General features: G+C 34.0%; 1 protein-coding gene across 1 annotated transcript in view; it reads left to right on the plus strand.

The window, feature by feature from the left end:
* The window catches only part of LOC139695278 (zinc finger protein 345-like), a 97630-nt gene extending 96591 nt beyond the window's left edge, over nucleotides 1-1039 (plus strand). Inside the window, exon 14 of the mRNA XM_071593974.1 lies at nucleotides 716-1039. Within this exon, the coding sequence (XP_071450075.1) occupies nucleotides 716-1039 (324 nt within the window). The remainder of the gene's footprint in view (nucleotides 1-715) is intronic.
* Nucleotides 1040-19834: the final 18795 nt, after the last annotated feature.

Consider the following 19834-nt stretch of genomic DNA (forward strand, 5'->3'; position numbering starts at 1 on the left):
TTATTCTAGAGGACAGCAACTTTCTGTGATAGTAGAATATAAATAATACATAAAATGAAGATGCTAGTCATTATTTAGGTTCTTCGTGCATAGTTATACCTTATCTATTTTCTGAGTTTTATTCAATAGGATATTGATAATTTTTCACTTGTCATCACCAGTTCCATTTCAAGTTAGCAGACGTTTTGAACTGGATATTTTTGGGTAATGTTCAACCAATGAAGATTTTACCTTGAGTATTCCTTGTCATTATTCGTATTAGCTGGTGTGTATAATTAAATTTAGTGATCTTATCAGTTAATATGTGGAAGTTTCCTTTGTGTTTATGGCATGTTAGGGGTTGCTCATGTATTATTTAGCATGTTTAGCCAACTTGATCCCCTTCCCTTGCCAAATTTTATCCAGAAAAAACCCATTTATTCTAAGATAATTTTTCAAATTTATTTGAATACAATTAACTTAGCATTTACCTATTATCATCCCTTCTTCATGACAATAACTGACCTGTTATTTTGTTGTTGGTGTAACATTTAGGGGCTAAAGTATGACACTGCACGTCCCCGTGCCCCTTCAAAGTATGACTCAAAATGTGGGCACCCTAGCTAAATTGCGTACAGTTTTTTGTCATATGTATTGAGCAATTCCCTTCTCAATTGAGTGCTTCCAGTTTCTCACCTTTACCCTCCCCCCTCTCTCTCTTTCATCATTTTTGCAGGGGACTCACCTGAAGAACCACAAGAAGGTCCACACAGGCGAGAAACCACACCGCTGCGATGTGTGCGACGTGGGTTTCTCGGACCGCTTTGCACTTAAAAGGCACAAGGGGGTGCATGGGGGCAACACGCCAGTGAGTGGGGGGGCTGGTGGGCCATCAGGAGGGGGCGGGACCCCTGTGGGTGGTCCACCGGAGGCAGGTGGGGGCCCAGGGGGAGAGCCACCAAGCACTGCAGGAGCCCTGGAGCTGTACAAGTGTGAGGTGGGTCAGGTGGCTTTCCCTGGATGCTCCCGACCCCCAGACAAACCCCTTCATACTGGTTAGGCTCCGGCGGGCGGCCACGCCTTTTTGCCCTTAATTGCGTGCCATTGTCCCGGGCCGCCCGTGCCGGTTGCCTGGATGAGGACAGCTCCAAGTGGTAGTGTGCCACACCAACCATTAGGCAGGTGCATGGTGGCTCAGCCATATATGCATGAGTAAGTTGGGGATTTTTTCCCCGTGTAGCCCATGGAATGATTTTTTTTTACTGAAAGAGAAGAATTGTCAGAAAGGAGACTAGTGCAATATTAGTGATTTTTTTTATACAAACTATGATAAATAGGTTTACTGTGGAGACATTGTTTGGTATTTGCCCTGGCAAAACACAGTACAGTTGGCTTGACAGGAGGCTCCATGAAGTTGTGATGTGATTTTGTGCTAATGAAATTGGTTACTACTGCTGGTATGTGATATTAATGAAGAAGTTTCTCAAAAATTCTGGGCTTGGAAGAAATCTCAGTTTTGCTGTCAAGAGAGAGTATTCCTAAGGCAGCTCATTAAATTGAGCTTCCATTAACATTTACTGTGGTCCTCTTTGACTAATAATCAGATATCCCCCTTCTTTGTAGCATTAGTTTGCTGTTTTTCATTAAATCTAAAGGCTTCCATGACATAATCACTACATAACATTTTTAATGGTATCAATATTTTTATGGTTTGTGAACTTAATGTTGATCTTATTTTGTACATTTATAAAAGTCTTAGGTCATATCATCTTGATCATCAAGTGTCAGATACTGACCATATATCTTTACCATCAAACAGGCTTTTTACCTAAAAATTCAAAGTCTGCATTTCTTAATCACAGCAAAGCAAATATTATGCAAAATTTGAGGGTAGTAAATTTTGAAATGCACAGCCTTGTTCAATTTGCTCTTATCAAATTTTTTTAAATTATATTTTCCAGTTGAAAGAAGGGAGTACTTTTTTGACACCTTGGCTCTATAGTAGCTAAATGTTTGATATGAAATAATGACCCATCAGATGTTTGGGTTTAGGACATCTCAAATACTTGGTTTTGTTACATGTCAGATACCATGGGTTATAATTAGTTAATGTAAAATGCACAACATTCAAAGTTTCCTGCACACAGTCATAATGCATGAAACATCATTCCTGAAAATGGCTTTAACCCCAAAGTAGTACAAGTGCTCTACTTGTGGTGTCTAAGCCATGGTGTATTTAAATATCCGATTTGTAATATTATATGGTGAAATGCCGTTTCTGTAATTGAAGATCACTTAAAATATTAAATATTATTTTCTTCAGACTTGAGGAAGTTGACTCCAAAAGAGTGGCATTCATATTACTGCCGTTAGTTTTTTTTATGGATCACTTAGTATAGAAGTTCAATATTTCATGCCCAGATACATGTATAAAGAAAAACTTAACTGATGGGTGATTTACCCTTTCAGAAGATTGCGAGATGCTGTAAAAAGTGATAACTTAATGGTTAGGAGAAATGTATCTGTAATTGCTGTTCCTGATTCTAAACTAGGATCCATGTGTACAACTAAAGCCAAAGTTAATATTTTGCTGAGTTTTAAGGTAGTCAACTGTTTGGGGTGATAGTATCACGCACGTTAATTCACAATGACATTGCAAATCAAACTAGAGAGAATGATATTTTCTGTGCTGTTTTAAACAATAATCCTCAGTGTCACCAGCTTCCAATCTTCCCTTACCAAGAGGTTCACTTCCTCGAAAAAATATAGACAATTTTGATGTACCTATATTGTTCTCTTTCAAGTGGCTGATTAGTGCTTTTGGTATTCTTGTAAACATTACAGTTTTTATAATGTAGCAATTGAAAAAAATTGTAAAATGTGATTTCAGGCATAGCCTAAATATTACAAACAAGGGGTTGATACTCTGTGAGTGGTGTGTAGAATATGAAAAGCTGCCATATCCCTGTGATTGTAAGGAGTGTGTTTGAAAAGGCTTTGATAACATATTTTAATTGATCACAATAACTATTTACAATATTGATTCAAATTTTTATACAATATTAGATGGACCCTGAAGGACTATTATTTTTCTGCTTTTCAACTAGAATTTATGTATGAAACAAATGTTCTGCATTTTTCTTTGGAAAGGATATATGTACTGTCTTATGTCACTATTGGATGCGTATTATGTAGCAAACTGGTAAAATCCTTCGCAAAATTTTCTTTTAGAACTCAAAATAGTCGTCGACATTTGCAATAATCCTTATCTAATATCCTTGTGATGGGCTGTGCAGTTGATTATTAGTCACAATTAATCTTTCTGTTAATATCAATACGTTTTAAGCTCTCAACACCAAAATATCAACTGGATGTACATATACATATGTGCATGAAAGAGAATGGCAAATTATTTTGAAATATGGAGTGATATGTTTTTTTGATTGCTAGATTGAGAAAAGATTCTAAGGTGGTCTCGATAGTATTTTAGTACTAAATCACCAATGACCAGATGTCATTTCTGTGTGTGAAAGCAAGGTGCAGGATATGTGTTTAATCCCCTCTCATGCGATAGAATAATTCTCAGGGGTTCTTAATTATTTTGACCTTAAATCTCCTTTAAGAATGATCTTAAATGTCATATCCCCACCCCTAAAAGTAAATGAATCAATCAATGGAGACTTAAACAGTGACAGTTGAAAATTTTGAAGTTTCTAATGCCTCCTATGTACTTTCCCTTAGCCTCCCCTTTGGAGGTGAGCCATGTTAAGAACCCCTGGTTACTCCATCAGATATAACCATCGCTGATTAACAAATAAAAGTAATATATAATTGCCTTAGTATATCTGAATGGAATAGTACTTCTGTGAACAGAATTGTTGTGAAATGGCTCCTCATGTGAACAAAATTTGTGTGAATGTAGTGCATAATTTGTTTGGAGTTTGCATGGGTATGCCATTGTTAAAATTTTTACAATTAGATTTTTTTGCTGAGCATATGGTCATATTTTTTAAGTTGAGGAATTATTATTTTTAACAGATGCTTAAAAAATTTGTTGTAAATTAATTCTATTTGGCACAAATTTGATATTTCAATTTTCACGACAAGGTCATAATGATGCATACATTTTGTTGTAGTGGACTAGGTTCTGATGCCATGAGTTAGACTTTACTTTTGAATTTTAGACAAATTCTCTATATTTTATATAAATTATTTAAATAAATAATTAAGTATCAAATGCTATCATTTATTTGAAAATACTAGGTAATATTTTGCAAAGCCCTCTTGTTGTGCCATTGAAATTTTATGTCCTAAGTACTGGAAGTGGAGCATTTTGTTAAGGCATTTGGAGTGAACTCAAAATGCCGTATCCAAGTGACTGTAGACTGTTAGCAATAAGTTTCTGTGCCAGTAAATGTTTTTTCATCATAAAATTTCAAAATTTCCCGTACTTGTTTAATGTGCAAGTGGAAAATTACTGAAGGAAAATTTGCTATGGGAAATTGAAGGCAATATGAAACAATTTCAATTTTTACTTCTAATGGAACTGGTTCAATTAAGTTTGCAACTCCCTGGAGATGTAGAAAAAAATGTGAAACCCTATGTCCCTCAAAGTGTGTGTGTGTATGTATATACAGACATTATTGTCACACACATGTATATTCTCCTCCTTCATTTAGTTTTTTTTACTTTGCTTGTACAAATAATGTCTTAAGAAGTTTCTTGATTCATTGTAATTTATAAATATGTTTTTGACCACTAGAAAGTTTATTCTCTTGCCTACTCAAGGCTTTCTTGCTCTGAAATGCTTTCATACATCTGGAAAAATCTGTTTTAATGGGTACATTCGTAGCCATGCCAAAATATTTCACCATGCAATGGAAAAGGAACTAATGTGCAAGTATTTAAAAATATTTATCTTTAGAATAGATGCTATCCCAGACTGTGATTACATTTCACATTCTTTCGTTCATATGCATAATTAGTATTTTATATGGCAAAAGTATCCATTGTGTAAGTATAGTGGATTATTGTAGTTATATTTGCATAGAAAGACTTATTTTTTAAACTGATCAAAAACCTAGCCCTAAAATTTTAAAAGTATTCTTTGAAATGCCAAACTTCAAAATAGAAATCTTTTTACTTATTACAGTTTTCAAATTGAGATTTGTTTTATGTACATTTTTGTGATATATATTGTACATCACGTTTGTTTCCCTGTAAATTTTTAGAAGTGGATGCTGGTTGGTAATTGGATTTGTTTCCATTGACATGCTTTCCTCACTGGAGTACTGGAAGTACTCCAGAAAAATATCCCCCAATGGATGCAAACATTTAGTAGATGCTTTGTAATAAAGTTTCTACTTGAGCTCATTTATGACTGATTGCATGCATTTTCAATTTGATCATCTTCAAGTTTATATTCTCTTGTTTATGGATTAAAAGTCTGTTAATGTGACAAAGACTATATTCTGGCTTTTTCTGCTTTAAGGAAATGGTTGTGAAGCCTTATTTAACTTATTCACTTATAGAAGATGTAACTGGTTTAAGAAAGCATCAAATCAGTTTATATATATATATTATATATATACATCGAAGATTTTATTGGTGTACGGATTTTATTTATTTTCATTATTTTGATATAATATAGCTGTGAAATACTTGCCATATCGAGGCCTATAGCTGATGAAAGGCTATTCTTGTACCTTAAGCACAAGAAACATCTTGAACTCTTGCTCTATGTGTTTGTTTAAACCCATTGTCATTTGGTACAAACAGCAGCTAAACAATGTCTCCGGTCATGCTTTATAACGATTGATGTAAATATATATTTTTGAATGGGGAAAGTCTTGGTAAGTGCACATCTTTCAATTTACTTCTGCTTGACATTTTTTTTTCTGAGAAACAAGTGGAGGTCATTTATTTCTGTAAAAGTGTGTGTCTGTATGTAGAACGGACAGGTTTGATTGTCGATGGGGGAAATGAATAGAAGTGTTCTATCATGAAGAGTGACAGTATTTTTATGGTGTGTGCCTGTCTAATTATTTACCTAGAAATCTCACGAAAAAGATTGTATAAGCAGATATATATAAATATATTTTTGTTTCGCTGCATAAGCCATCATCCTGTCCCATTCATTCACACATTTTTTTATCTGTGTGCTTGAAAGGAGGAGAAGTTGGTGGAAAAACTTTGGAGAAAATGAATGTGATTTTGTTCTGTGCTTGTATGATTGTGTTGTGTGAGGGTGTTGAATCAATAAATATAAAAAGTGTATTCTTCCTTCTCCGTCCCCCCAAATTCTCCTTGGTGTCAAAATCTACTAGATTAGGAATAACCTGAAATCAGTATTCTTAGTCCTAAATGCTTGTCTCCTGAAAGTCAAAAAGTTGTGAACATGTGTGCCTGAATGACTGTGTTGATGTTTTTTTAATTGTGAATGTCTCATAGATTATGTACCACTTATTCCTGCGCAAGTAATACAGTCCTTTAGTATGAAATAAAAGTATTTCTTGGATCATGTTGTCTTATTTAATCTAAATAGTGCAAACCTCCCGAGTAGTTTAGATGTTATTTCAGCCAAGTCTTCCTCTAATCCATGGAATAAAAGGCAACTTCTCCAATATTTGCAACTGCACAAGGAGAGTTTATTCCTATGATCATATGATCAGGTTAACTTTTAGGTAGTCAATTAAACATTACATGAATATCTTACACATGGTTGTCATGCATTTTGAGGTATTTTTTTCTGTAAGAAGAAGTTCTATTTAGTATACCTCTCATCTTATTGAAGAAAAGGGTTGGTGATATTCAAGCAACAAAATAAAGTTGTTTTAATATATGTAATTGATGATAAGCACATCGTTACCTATAATGGTTCATCATTTTTTATTGGGGTATTGTAGTGGGACTCAAAATAGCTTAAGTTTTTGAAGTAATAATTTCAATACACTTGGAGAAATATCTATCATGGTGATGGCATCTGTTCAAAAATGAATTACTTGAAAAAAAACATTTTGTTTACAAACTCAACCCATCTATAAGCAATGAGCAGTTATCAAATCCCCTGCTTTAAAAAATGTTCATAAATATTACTGCAAGTATTTTTTTTCATATTTACATACTCTATTGAGCAGTAAAATAATGAGTAATGAAATTCTTACACTTTACCAATTTTGTAATATTGTACCTCTTGCCATCTGAATGTATACTTTATCTAATGGATTAAACTGCATTTTAGAATCTAAATATTTTTTACATTAAAATATTGATGCTTGACTGATACAGTTCTAGTGAAAGCATGAATTTTGGGCTCTGGCAAGGAAATAGATTATTATTAGTTCCAAGGACAAAAATCTTGAACTGAAGATGGAACAGTACACATCTAGGTGTCTTGTAGTTACAATATTTATTTGTAAAAAATATGCTGACTCTTAATGCTCTATTGTGATACATTTGGTGGGAAGGTGGGTTTCAAATAAACTGAAAAATATGACACATCATACATGCATAAACATACATGAACTATAAATTTAGAAATTAATTATCCAAACCTTTTACTGCTCTTTATACCTCGAAGATTTTACATATAGTAGTCTTAATTACTATGCATTGTAACCCTGTTGTTTTAAATACTCAAAGATAAATAATGTGCTGTTAATAAGTTGTCCTGGATTTTTATCCAGTGTCTCCACCCATCAGGAAAATTTAACAAATCTGGGATATTGTGATAATGCATTTCAACCTAAAAACTGGTGTTGTGTTATCTTATTATTTAGGTAATCTACCAGTAAAGATAGTTTTTGGATGGACTCAACTACCAAATAAATATTTTGTTACTCCTAACAAAACACAAGCCAAAATCTTACTGAACAAGTCCCTCTTCATCTCAGTGTACTTCCTTCATCCCATCCACCTTTCCTATCCTATTCCTGCCCTTTCCTCATTCGCCTTACATTCTCCCATCTATCACGGTCTTCAACATCCCACTGCCAATCATGCTTTTCATCCACTTATCCTGCCTCATAATGATTTCTCCCAAAAATCCCCTCTCCTCGCCCACCATTCCTAGCACTTCCTCGTTTGTCTTCCTTTCGGTCCATTTTACCTCCTCCATCCTTCTCCACACCCACATATCAAAAGCCTCCAATCCTCCCGCTTCAGCAATCATGTTTCCTTGCTTTACATAACTACACTTGTATTCAAAGTTATAATAGCCTTTTCCTAACATCCTTACTCAACATCCCTGTCATCGGCTCCCTCTTCCTTGTGGAAGCCTCTTGGCCTGGTGCAATTCTTCTCCCTACGTCCGTAATACTTTTGCAATTTTGGTTCAAAACATGTCCGAGGTAGGTAAACTGTTCCACCTGCTCTAGTGTCTGCCCTCCTATTTTAATGTTAACCTTGGCCCTTCTCTGTCAAGAAACTCGCATAACCTTAGTTTTATTTATATTGATTCCAATCACATCTTTTGCCCTGAATTCCCAATTTACTCAGTAATGCTTACAATTCCTGACCGACAAACTAGAACTTGGTCATTAGCAAACCTAACTAATTTTACGAATTGTCCTCTGGCTTTCATTCCTACCTCCAGATCTTACCATGCCTCTTTAATCATTTCCTCTACATATATGTTGAACGGCACGGGTGATAATGGACGACCCTGCCTTACACCTCTTCCTAAAACTGCCCATCAGGACTCTCCGTTCCCCACTCGCACCTGAGCAATCTGAGACATGTACAGGTTGCTGATTAGCCTCCTGTCCCTCCAATTTATTCCTATGTTCTGCAGTATACAAGGTGTGATCAAAAAAGGGACTGATTTTATAGCTTGTTTATTTCAACGGATACTGCTTAATCGAACTTGTCACCCTCTAAGTACATGCCTTGGCTGATGTCACACCTTTACCAACATTTCTTCCAGCTCTCGAACCCTGCCTGGTAAGCCACCATAGGGATCCTCTTTAGGTCCGCCATACAGTTAGTTTTAATCTCTGCAATAGAGTCGAATCGGTGCCCTTTTAAGGTTGACTTCAGACTTTGGAAACAAAAAGAAGGTTTTAAGAAACTCTGGGCTGGGATTGGCTCGATCCAGGAGTTCCTGACTAATGTCCACACGTTTTTGTCTCTGTTCATCAGTCAGCACCCATGGAACGAATTTTGACGCAACACACATCATGCCCAAAATATCTGTTAAATTGTCTGACATGATCCAAAACTAATATTGACTTCCTCGGCTATTTCCCTAACAGTTAAACGGCGATTTGCCCATACCAAATCGTTCACCAATTTGACATGGTTGGGGTCTATCCAAGTGGAAGGCCGCCCTGTTCATGAATCTTCATCTGTCGAGGTCCTGCCCGATTTAAAAGGTGTGATCAAAAAAAGACCAGACTGATTGTATTCTGTGCAAACCATTTATCGGATCGAAACAGGACAGAACGTCATCTGGTGACACATCTGATGGCTAAGCTGTATCTGTCGAAATAAACAATTTATAAAATCAGTCCTGTCTTTTTTTGATCACACCTTGTAAGACGACTGTACCACTCAAAACACTGGCTTCAACTCAAAGCTTCTTTACCAAAGCTTGCTGAACCATTCCAAATGTCTCCACAGTACTTTTGCCAAGTTTGAAACAAAATTTCACGCACACACTTTCTGTTGGAGGGAAGATACATTGTTTTGTTTTTTTACTTCAGTATTAAAATATCTGTTTCCTCTTTCCATCTCCCACTTTATATTCTCTAATTTTCCTGTCATCAGCATTGTCCTTACATTCCAAGTTCCTATTCTAACTTATTTGTTCTGGGTTGCTGCTATCAGTTTTGCTTTGCAGGGGTTCATGAGATGACGACCACAGAAGCCTTGCCTATCCTGCTGCTGAGCATGACACACAGCTGAATGGGCTGAGTCGCATAGTTGCCAGGACTCATTTTCTCTAAACTGTCCATCTTAGGAATCTTGTGAATAATAATTGAGGTAGTTTCCCGTTGCCTTCCTCAATAGTGTTTTTAATGTGACACCATCACTGAATGGCCACCCCACTGAAGTCAGACACCTTTGAAGCCGCTGCACTTAGGAACAGACTGTGCAGACTACATTTCATCTGGTTCCTTACCTTTGACCTATCTGGCATAGGTGACCCTACCAGGAGCAATTATTATCGCTCCTGCCAGCACAGCTCTAGGGGTCATCAGAGTATACTAGCCCTTCCACTATGCCACAGTTGTATTCCATGGAAGGGAAATAGTTTATATGAAAGGAAAATATACTAGAGGTCTGGGTAGGCAAAATAGTCTAATAGGCAATAGAAATTAATTTCCCAGGAGGAAGGATCTCTGTCTTTTTAAAGATGTTAGCTGTTGGAGGAGATTTCACAGATTCTGGAATTTTTTCATAAATTTTTGATGCCACAATAAATACACCTTGTTGACAGTTTTCAGTCTGTAATCCTCTCTACACCTGTATGAAGGGTGTCGCACAAATCGAGGTTCATTGGTCACAGTGTTATTTTATCTGACAGAATTTGCACAGGTGCAAGAAATGGTAGAATTTTGAAAGATTTAAGTAATGTTTTATTTTGAGACTGGTTCGGTACTCCAAATATTATCTTGACCGCCCACTTATGCATTGAAAATACCTTTTCTGAATAAATTGATCAGCCCCTACAGATGATTCCATGAACTGAATGGCTCATCGCTAAATGAAATAAAACATTTTTCAAACATCTTGGATAACAATGTCACGAAAACACCTGTTGAATTTTTTATTCATGTTACCTCTTTGTTATGTTTCCAACTCACATCTTCACTTAGGCCAATGAAGGTAGTAATTTGTTGCCCTTTCAATATTTGAGTCTTCTAGCTTTATTGAGGGACTTGGCAATGGTGGGGACTTCTTTGTGTGAAGTTGAAGGTATTGTGTTTTCTCTTCATTTTCCAATAAATTATTAGAAGAACTTACCTTGCCATGATGTCAACTGAGGTTCTCATAGCAGTTAGTTGATTGTCAGAAGTTCATATATACAAATTATGAAATTATAATTGAACTCTAAAGAGTCACTTGATTAGATTTGGTGTAATTATGTTGACCCTAGGAACTATTTTATGAGAATCAAAAATTTGCTGTCTGTCTCAAGAAAGGATTTCACCCGACCTATAAAATTCCTTAGGATTTAGCCTGTACATTTTTGAATGAGTAATTTATGCTAACGCAACAATTTCAGTCTAAAAATCATTCACCTTGACCGGGATTCAAACCCGGATCCCTCGATTACTGCCTCGGCCGAATGCTCTAGCCAGTTAAGCTATTGAGGAGTCCTCTTAAACTCTGAATTTTTGTGGGCTTTAAAGTAACAAGTTGTGATGAAACACTGCACATACAATGTCACAGGTATTCGTAGTTGCGCATGACGTGCCATAGTCCACGAGGTTAAAGCCAACTTTAAACCCTTAGGTTGTGTTTACCAAAGACAAAGTCCAAGAAACTGTGAGAGATACGACTACAGTAACTTCTAACGGAGTCATCCATTAATATGCATTTCAATTCTACTATTTCAGAGTGTAATGATCATTTGCCTCCTTTCCTAGGATTTGAACCCAGATCCCTAGATGTCAGCCTCGATAGCTTAACCGGCTGAAGTAGTGGGCTGGACATCAAGGGATGATTGTCAGAACAACCTTTGCTACATTTGAAATTAAACTTACCTTCTTATAGCCCTCGTATGGATTTACTCTTTTTCAGTATTGAAATCAAAATTGATGTAATGAAATTCTTTGGCCAAATTTATTTCTTGAAGATACTGTACATATATAAGTTCAAAGAATCACTTCCTTCCATCTTTCCCAAACTCTTCAGTAAGAGATATTATCTACTCCCTCTCCATAGTTCAATTTACTTAGACATTAATCTTCAACCATGATATTTTCTATCAGCTGGTTCTTTTACTCCTCCCGCTTTCAATTTGTGGAAGATCTCAAATGAGAAAAGTGGCATCAAAAATCGTTTAAGTAATCTATAGCAGGAGAGTCAAAAGTCAAGTAAAAGTGCCCATTTTGAAGGATTTTAAAAACAAAGTAAGACCAAAAGCTTGAGTTTTTTTGCGGGTATAAAGATCCAAACAAAATGCTATAAAGGTCATGCATTGGGTTATGGAGATACTTGTAATGATTTGATAAATTACATTGATACTCTATATCCAAATTCCATTACTGTCCAATCATGGGTTTCCAATTTGGATTAGGAATCCAAATAAACATGATTTCAAGTCATTTCAGGAAATCCATCCTTATACTGATTTATTCCATATCTACTGGCATTCTACACTCCACTCCTTCACCCGCCGCTATTACATTCATGTATGGTTACCTGCTCCTGAGCCCCTTAGGCTAAATTAACCAAAAAAATACTTTAATTTTGGTTGTTTTTATTTGAGACCATTACGAACTGTCAGGATATGGGTGCAATCATGGTCCAGGGTATTTGAGAACATTGGGTCCAGAGAGGACGAACTGCTAGACTGATAGTTTTGGAACCATGATGCTGACATCACCATGAATAAGATTCAATTTAATTTTGCACCCTTGGATAATATTAGGAAACAATGAAAATCACTGTAGCTTGTTTGACTACTGTTATAGATTCAGCAGGCACTAAAGAGTCACCATGTTTAGAGGTAGATGTGATGTAAGTTATGTTAATTCCAGTTCTAGGGTACTGAAATTTAGTCTGAGTTAAAATGTTTACTACCTCAAAAGACACTTTTTAAGTAAGATGCTGTCTTCAACAAGCATTTTTTGGATATTTATCAGATTTTTCTTTTGGACTGAGAAATTTGTGTGCATTGAAGCGGCTTTGCTCGTCTTGATGTGATATAATTGTGTTCGTCATTTGGTCAAAATTTTTCATTCCCTTTATTTATTTTGCATTAGTTCAAAAACAGCACTTTGGCCTTTACATCAGTCTTTGAACAATGATATAACAATTGACGTAATGACATACACCCAAGCCCTAGGTGGAGGAAAACCCACCTTGGCGGGAATCGAACCAACGACCTCTGGATTGGCAGGCAAAGATGTTGCCCCACCACCACCAGGGCTGGTGCCTAATATTTTTGTTACATTTTATTACTATTTTACTAATTTTACCAATATTTTTAGTACAGGCAATCTGGAAATTTAGGTTGTTAGGCCTATTTGTGTGGCATGAAGCTCTTTCATTGTTTTCTACCATCATAGAAATATTAATGGCCCTTTTGAGGCAAGGTAAGTCCGTGGGGTTCACAGGCAAGCATATCTATTTCACAAGTTTCGAAGGTGCATGTGCCTCTGTGAATTAATTTTCAAATTACCATAGCATTCATTAAATGAAGAACACAATGTATTTTTCCACTGTTCCAAGCCCGCTGGCGAATTTGTGTATATGCAACCCGAATTTACTCTAGGGAGACTCGATTGCAGAAGCGGCAGGATAATTTTCTGCCCTCTTTTATTTGTTAATTTATTCGCGATTATGCCATTAAATTAAAATTTTCTGTTGATCGAATTAAATAAATGCTTGATTATAGCTATTGAGAGCTCACTCTGCTATGATGCAGAGAAACTAGCTCATAGTATCTAGCTCGGTGTCCACTCATGGCTATCATAAAACCTAAGGCAGTGTTTTATAATATAGCTATCCATCTGCGTTTTATAGATACTTATTCAAAAGATGCTTGTTCGTTTATTTGAAAATAAAGTGCGAGCAAATAAAATTATTTATTACTTTTCCATGGTAGCTTCAGATCTAAAAATTTGGAAACTCCTTTGTTTCTTTCTGTGTTATGATTTCTCGTTATATATGTGCATATTATCATATCATTTACTGTAATTTGCCTTAGATAACCTGACCTTATGAGGATGACTTATGGTAAAGTTTCTTACTTTTAAGTTAAATAAAAATATTTATGATTCACAAATTATTCAATCATAACAATCAATTATTATTGATAACAATCAATTATTAAACAATCATAACAAAATCATGGGCCTATTTGTCTTAACCTTGTAGCCTGAAGAATATAGGCATTTCTCTTTCTTTTTTTCTGTTAATTATCAAATTGAAGAAATTAGTACCATTTTTGAAAGCATACTTGTGTAAGATGCACTGACATATAAGATACACCCTCATTTTGGTAGGATAGACACAAGAAAAAGTTTTAGCAGCCGATGTGTAGTCCCACCAACTTAAGTTATAGTTCTAATATTCCAGAAAAACCAAAGAGATGAAGTAAGAAGAGCTCATGCTGTTTTGTAATTAATAAGTTGTGATAAAATACTATCAAGTTGACTCAATATATTGCTCGCACCTCTTTCAACATTGGAAAAGTGAGCAACAGGATTGCATTGCCACTTAATAGCAATGAACATTATAAAAAAAATTCCAACTACAATATTCTTCAATTGAATATGAAAAATGAGTAAATATAATGATCTAAATATAATGGAATCAAATACATGGTACTAATCATTTGGGGTAAAAATAACATTCAATATTGAATGTAAACCTTGAAATTGAGTTTGAATCTTTACATATTAGACATGGGTGATTTTTTTTACCCATGGTTTTGGAAAAAAAAGGTCTCTTATAAGTCATCCAATGCAGTAGCTAATATTTTGCTGGACTTACAAGGCAAAGTAAGTCACTACAATGAATTTTGCAATGAGTGTTAAAATTTTACGTTGAAATTCACAAGGTAACCATGTATCATTGTACCATTCTAAGTGTACCTCATTATTTCAGTTAAAAGAAAGTTCACTGTGTAGATTGTTTAATTTTTTCTCTCTTGCCAACTAAAGAAAAAAATAAATTAAACAGGAAGATTATGAGAAAAATACTTTAATAGCAAATTTACTGGTGAATATATGAAAAGTTGGTTACAATGAAAACATTAACAATATTTTAGCGGTAATTTACATGTGATAAAATTTGCAACCATACATTCATATCAATAAATTACACCATTACAATGTGAATAGAAAAATTAAATATCAACATTAACAAAAATTCATTACCAGTACATTTTATTGACCTTATCAGTATTTGACATAAGTAGTAATGTTGTGTCACTGGTGTTAACCATCTGATTTCAAACTGTTGAATAAATGCTTTAAAATAAGGCAGTAATATTATTTCATTAATTTTTTACATATTTTACTTAACCTCAATACCATTTTCAACTATAGGTGGTGAAGTTAATTTATGTCACACATGCACACAAAATATTTACAGTGGGAAATAGAATGAGTCCATCTCTCAAGTATCATTCAACAGGGGCAGAAGAAAAATCCTGCTTATTCATCGTAAATGGACTTAAAAGTAAACATATATCAGGTATACATTAATCCGTTTGTGCACTAATGAAGGAGACAATTAGAGTAAGTATTTTACAAGATATTACTCTTATTTTACTCAGTCATATATATAACTGTTTCAATTCTTTGTCAAGAGTAAAAAGTAATAAAATAAAAATGTTTCAAATTATTCTTAATAATCAAACTCAGGAAAAAATACATGCATTATTTGACCTTCACTCAATTCAAATTAATAACGAAACTTAGTTGAATGCAAAAATGTCATGTGTTAGTATCTGCACACAACTGCTTTTCAACAAATGATAATTTTATGATAAACCTACTTAGAACAACTATGATTTGCCTCAATTTTACTACAATCAAACATTCTCTTTCTTGGATTAACAAATAGGTATAGACTCATTCAGTTTTATGATTATGTATGCTTATTAATATTGGAAATTGCTGAATATATATAAATGCAAAACTTAAAGCATGTCACCTTTAACATGCTTTTTAAAATCTTCTTGTAAAAAGTCATTCAAATCCAATTATATACTCAAAGGTTTTCAGTCAGTTTAACATTGGTCATTTTCTTGAAGCACATTTTTGGAACTCCATAATACCTAAGTCTTTCAATATTTTTAAATTCTCTCATAGAACTCATAAACCTCAATAAAAACTCTTCAAGCAAAACCCTGCACCAATGCACCATTCAAAGAGATTTCAATAAAATCTGCTTTGTTGCAAATATTAGCACATGCACATTTGAAAATTGATTATTACAAATGTGAGAACAGGTGCATTGATATCACCATCCATTATAGGTAATTTTTAGATGCAAGCAACTATGATAAATATCTAGGCTCTAATGAAAAAGTTGCTTTAAAATTGTTTTAGTGTTCATTTATAACAAGCGCAAAATGTATTCAAAACTTGCCAATTAGTATGGCTATATAAAGCCAAAAATAATTTCAATGCATTTATTTACATTGCTTCTAATATAATCACAACAGCAATTATAAGAAGAATAGCACCAACTATCATTGGGTATTACAAAGAATTCATTTCAGCTCACATACAAACCCATTTGTGATCTTTATCTGTGTTTTGCTATGTCTATATGAACACTCCATTTAATATTCTGGGCATTCTTATCCCACTCTATGTGTAAATCTAAAATTTGATCCCTATTTACAGATAACAGTACTTGAGCCTTATCTTTATATGAGGATTTGCAAACAATGGCTAGTTATGCATTACTTCCTGCATGCCATACTCCCATTTTCGATCTTCTATCCATAAAGATTTAGTCATAACATAATTTAAGCACAATCAGTAGAAAAAATACAGCCATAAAATTTACCTGAGGGTCACTGTCTGTGTAAGGCTAATTTTGCATTATCAAGGAACCATCAATGACTTTTGCAGGCACTTTGCAAAATTTGTTTTTCAGCGATACTGTTTTCTAATCTATCAGATTGGAGGGAAAAATTGTCATTAATTGGTCATGCATGCCTTAATGTGTATTGGAATGTTATGAGTGATTCCCACAGACAAGACAAACATCAAAAAGGTAATTTATCTATTAGATCATAATGATTCAACAACAAATATAATTTACCATGGAAACAGAGAAAGAAAGGGCTTGAATCTTCATAAATATTTGAATAAGTTAAACATTACAGCTAACATTGACTGAAAATAACTTGATCATATGCTAGCCACTAACACTTTTTCCTGTCAAATGGAATTGAATGGGTAGAGTAAGGGTGTTCGCTATTAATCTTCATTCCTCTTACTTTTTCCTGACAACTTCAGAACATCTTAGATACAACTCACAACATTAAAATCCAACATTTCTTGGAATTAAAGTCAAGTTATGGATTGATAGCAATTATCAATTAATAGTAAAAAAATATAATACATTTAATTGGACTGCCACCTTAAATACTTTCGCTTAAGTTTCCCATAAACACCAATTATGAGGAGATATAATTACATTAACTAAATTTACAATTCAATAACATGAAATAAATTATTCGGAATATGAATCCTTGACAGAGAGCAGAATACACATGAAACAAATAATATTCTGATATATAGTACATGAGTATAAAACACCTGATATCACATTGTGCAGATTGGGTGTCACATTATAAACAGAATGGCCAACATTTTAAAATGATAATGATTGAAATGTACAATTACATTAAAGTTATAAATAAAAAATTGTGTTGCACCATAAAAACACATTGTTTCACAATATGTCTGCAGATGAATGGCAGTCTAAAATAAATGTATGCTATCCTCAGGCCTTAAGAGTTAGTAGTTATGGAACTGGTTCCCAACGTACTTGCTGAGATATTACAGATTGATTTAATTTTGTAAAAATGTGTTAAAAATATCTATGCAGTAATTTTTTAGATTTAAATTTTGAAATTAAAATTTTTTCTCTCTTCGCAGCATCGTTAAAGCTGTTGATTTGTTCTTCAGCAATTTTATATCTGATTTTTCATTGAGGAAAGGTTTCCCAACAATAGTTCCTATCAGAAACATGTAAAAGTCATTGTTTATGAGAATTGTGTTGTGGGGCAGGTCAAGCTGTTTGAAAGACTACTGCCAAAGAAAAACTGTAATTAAAATCATTAGAGATAACTACCAAAATACCAAAAATTCATTTGCTTTTCCATTAATATAAACCAGGTGAAACACTTCTATCTGTATTAACTAAGCTGATTTTTTAGAATATAATTGTGATGAGATAGCAAAATTCATGGGTCCTGTGACACAATGCCATATAATTAATTCAATGAAAATATTGAAAAAAGGAAGAACATCATAAATATCTCTTCATTGCATTGATAAAAATTGATGCATAAAAGTAATTCTGTTATTCTTTACTTCTCAAATAAAATTCCCAAGAATCTTCCTTAATGGAATAGTCATAGTGTCATGTTTTTCTTGATAAATCTCAATTTTCTTGATAAAAATATGCAATTTTACTTGATGCTCAATTATAAAGTATCTTTTGCAAGGAAGGCATTCCTTACATGCCAGAGTAGTATGTGGCATATTTCTGTTTAGGACCAATTACTAGAGAAGTGTTTGAGGGGGAATGGGTTGTGGAATATTACTTTGGTACACAGAGAATTTTTAACACCCCAGTATTCTGAAGGAAATTTAATCATTTCTCTCCATGTTTTTCACCATTTCCAGGAGCTTTAATCACTTCATCTTGATTAACATCTGAAGATTATCTGTAAATCAATCCCTTCAGAGTCGATAGGCTAAACACTTTGGTTACACTTTCCTGTGATTATTTAGAAAACAATGATGAAGCAGAGGAGAAATATTACATAGAGATGAGACTAGAGTGGAGTCCATTCAATCTGATTGATTTTTATCTGAAAGTTGATGTCACTTTAAAGTGGAAATCCAAAAAATATTCTGCAAAAAAGCTGTGCTCAAAAATTTTTCTATTGTGGAATGGAGAGAAGAGTTGGAATATTATTTTGAAACAATAATATTTCCTCTGTGCTTTAGCACACATCATCATATTTGTAGAAGCACAACTACAAGATGAGTACATTTTAACTGTATTTTAGTAAATTAAATGAACCTGCTCTTCTTGAAAGGGAAAATTAAATCCCTTATCTTCTACATAACCACAAATATGTTTTGACTTTTTGGGTATTTACAAGCTCAAAGCTGAAAATCCTGTTTTGACTGCTAGAAAATTATGAAATATTTGCCAAATTAAACAAATCTTATTGAATTGCACCCGAGTCAGCACAGCATGAATAATATAACTCAAATTTAGGCTAAAGTGGTCAATATATGTTGTCCTGTGTGTTGAAGCAATTCTTATTTAAGATATAGATACTTTAAATGTGAAAATTATGGAAAAATATCCATGGTAGCCTTATTGCACTGATTAAATGTACTTGAAAAGCCCCTTCAAATATAAATAAGCAAATGAGGAAGCAAGATTAGTCATAAAATACAATCTCACTTCTGTGCCATTTTCGTCCTATGCTCCAGCAGGTTTTTCACTTGAAAAAAACTTTCTCTCACATTTTCCATGAAAAGAAAACTTTTCCATGAGTGATCTTCCTGAGAAGAGTGTTTGTAAGTGAAGTAATGGGGAAGAATAAGAAATATCTGCTTAAGTTTCTTTTACATTGGTGGCTATAATATGTCAGTTGAAGTGTTATGCCTATCTTAGAATGTTGTTTAGTTTTACATGTACTTGTGATAAATAAATCACTGTACAGAATTTCATACAATAATCCTCTCACATTTGGCCAATTAGAATATAAATATATGGCAGTTAAGGAACAGTATTTTCTATTAAGATTAATATTAACTTTTTGCTTCTGATACACTGTGGCATTTGATGGTTTATAGAGAAAAGTTGTTTACAGAAAAATTACCAACTTAATTTTTTACTGGTTGAGAGAGAGGCTGGAGCAAATGGAAAAGAGTTTATGTCAGTATTTGACTAACATCAACACGAAGAT

The sequence above is a fragment of the Hetaerina americana genome, unplaced genomic scaffold (assembly GCF_022747635.1).
Source record: "Hetaerina americana unplaced genomic scaffold, ioHetAmer1.1.p SCAF_6, whole genome shotgun sequence".
Taxonomy (NCBI): Eukaryota; Metazoa; Arthropoda; class Insecta; order Odonata; family Calopterygidae; genus Hetaerina; species Hetaerina americana.